The sequence below is a fragment of the Helianthus annuus genome, chromosome 9, assembly GCF_002127325.2.
Source record: "Helianthus annuus cultivar XRQ/B chromosome 9, HanXRQr2.0-SUNRISE, whole genome shotgun sequence".
Lineage (NCBI taxonomy): Eukaryota > Viridiplantae > Streptophyta > Magnoliopsida > Asterales > Asteraceae > Helianthus > Helianthus annuus.
In genome coordinates, this window is record NC_035441.2 from 167,872,694 (window position 1) to 167,875,318 (window position 2,625).

Sequence of the window (2,625 nt, forward strand, 5' to 3'; positions counted from 1 at the left end):
TCAATAGTTTCTTTTACATATTTTTTCTAACGAACAAATTAAAAAGAAATTGAGACTATGGTTTTCTTTATATTTAAATGCACCTACTTTTCTTTCCCAATTTTGTTAGCATCCCGCTATATCCGTTTACAACATATTTTTTTTAACTACTGAATGTTAATTAACTTTAATACATATTCATATAAACATTAATATATATATCTATATATACTTAATTCTTCTCAGTTAATTTACATCATACATGTTCAAATTTTTTTCCCCTCTATATCTTATATGTCTTATAGTTGTTTATATTAGTAGTATCATTTTAATCAAATACCTAAGTTTACATTTAATTTGTATTTTATATATGGTTAAAATTAATTTTATATAAAATAATATTAAATTAATTAACGAAATATTTCTCCTAACTTGTATCCAACTCTCCACTTAGTATTTTTTTATTATTTATTATTCCACAAAATTCACATATAAGTTTCTTTTGTAGATAGAATGTCTAACTTATCAAAACTCGAATTCGTCGCACTTGACATCTCGGGAAATAACTACCTCCCATGGACTCTTGATGCGAAAATTCATCTGACAGCAAATAATCTAGGGGCGACAATTGATGATGAAAATCAAACCTCCGCTCAAGATAAGGCTAAGGCCATGATATTCCTTCGTCACCATCTTCACGAAGACTTGAAGAGGGAGTATCTTACTGTTGAGGACCCTCTCGAGTTGTGGAAAAATATCAAAGAAAGATTTGACCATCAGAAGTTGGTCTTGCTCCCTAAAGCTCGCTATGAATGGCTTCATTTGAGGCTACAAGATTATAAAAGTGTTAGCGAGTACAACTCTGCCCTTTTCCGCATCACCTCTGAGCTTAAATTATGTGGTGAAAAAATAACCGACGAAGACATGCTTGAGAAAACTTTCTCAACGTTCCATGCATCAAACATGCTCCTGTCGCAGCAATACAGGGAGCGTAAATTTACAAAATATTCTGAATTAGTATCATGTTTGTTGGTCGCGGAGCAAAACAACAAGCTCCTACTACAAAATCATCAAGCGCGACCCGTCGGTGCAAGCCCATTGCCAGAAGCAAATGTGGCAAATTATCAAAGCGGACGTGGGAGAGGTGGCGGTCGTGGTCGCGACCGTGGCCGTGGACGGAGCAATACATGGCGACGAGAATCTCAAAATTCAAAATCTAGTAGTGGCGAATCGAGTCGACAGAACACGGGACGACCTCCTAGAGGGAGCCAAAACAATATATGTTATAAATGTGGAATGTCAAATCATTGGTCCCGCACATGCCGCACCCCCAAACATCTCGTTGAAGCTTATCAACAGATGATGAAAGAAACAGGAAAAAATATTGAGACAAATCTGATTAAGAATGCACCTAATCTGTCATCTCCTACACCACTATCAGACACTCATCTGGACGCATCTGATTTCATTGAAAATTAGTGACATCCTATCGATGAACTTTATGTGATGTTTTTTTAAGACTATGTTTTTTTTTTGTTTGGATCTTGTTTAAACTCTTATGGTATTTTATGTTTGAACTATTGTTATATTTTCATTAAAATCTTTGTGATGTTTGATTCATTTTTGTGTGATGTGATTTTTTTTATATACTCAAGCAAGTAGTTCGTTATATTAATTTATTTTATTATTTCCAGAGGAAATATGTTTACAAGCTCCAATAAAGCTATCATTGGTGATGAATGTCTCGTAGATAGTGGTACTACTAACACTATTCTCAAACATAAGAAATTTTTCTCTGAGTTGTCTCATGCAGAGACACTTGTTGGTACTATTTCTGGTGTATGTGATCTTATAGAAGGCTCTGGAAGAGCAAGCATCATATTACCATCGGGTACTAAACTAATTATAAATGATGCATTATACTCTAGTAAATCAAGACGAAATTTACTTAGTTTTAAAAGTATTCGACAAAATGGTTACCGCCTCAAAACAACATCCGAAAATAATATTGAATACTTACAAATTACTTCAAATGAAAATGGTAAAGATACCATTGTAGAAAAGCTAAAAGCTTTATCCTCTGGATTATATTGTACCAATATTACTCCTATTGAATCATACATGGTGGTGTGTAACCATAAGGTACTAGATAAAGACACATTCACAATATGGCATGACCAACTAGGTCACCCTGTTAACATAATGATGAGGCGAATAATTAAAAGTGCAAATGGGCACCCTCTTAAGAATTTAAAAGTCTTGTTATCACAAGATTTATCATGTGTGGCATGCTCTCTAGGCAAACTCATTACTCGACCCTCACCAACTAAGTTGACACAAGAAAACCCCTCATTTTTGGAAAGAATCTAAAGGGACATCTGTGGGACTATACATCTTCCTTGTGGTCCATTTCGTTATTTCTTAGTCTTAATTGATGCCTCATCGCGATGGTCACACGTGAGTCTTTTAGCTACCCGAAATGTAGCATTTGCCCGACTATTAGCCCAAATCGTACAGCTGAGAGCTCATTTCCCTGAAAATCTAATTAAAACCATACAAGTGGATAATGCAGGAGAATTCACATCCCAAGTTTTTAATGATTATTGTATGTCGATTGGGATAAAGGTTGAACATCCAGTAGCTCAT

General features: G+C 34.8%; 1 protein-coding gene across 1 annotated transcript; it reads left to right on the forward strand.

Annotated features, from left to right (window-relative positions):
- The first annotated feature begins 492 nt into the window (after positions 1 to 492).
- On the forward strand, positions 493 to 1,458 carry LOC110876716. The gene has a single exon (XM_022124877.1). It carries the CDS (start codon positions 493 to 495, stop codon positions 1,456 to 1,458), a length of 966 nt encoding a protein of 321 aa, XP_021980569.1.
- The last annotated feature ends 1,167 nt before the right edge of the window (positions 1,459 to 2,625 follow it).

Bases quoted from the DNA above. Each gene is read 5' to 3' on its own strand.
- LOC110876716 (XM_022124877.1), top strand. From the start codon at position 493: ATGTCTAACTTATCAAAACTCGAATTCGTCGCACTTGACATCTCGGGA.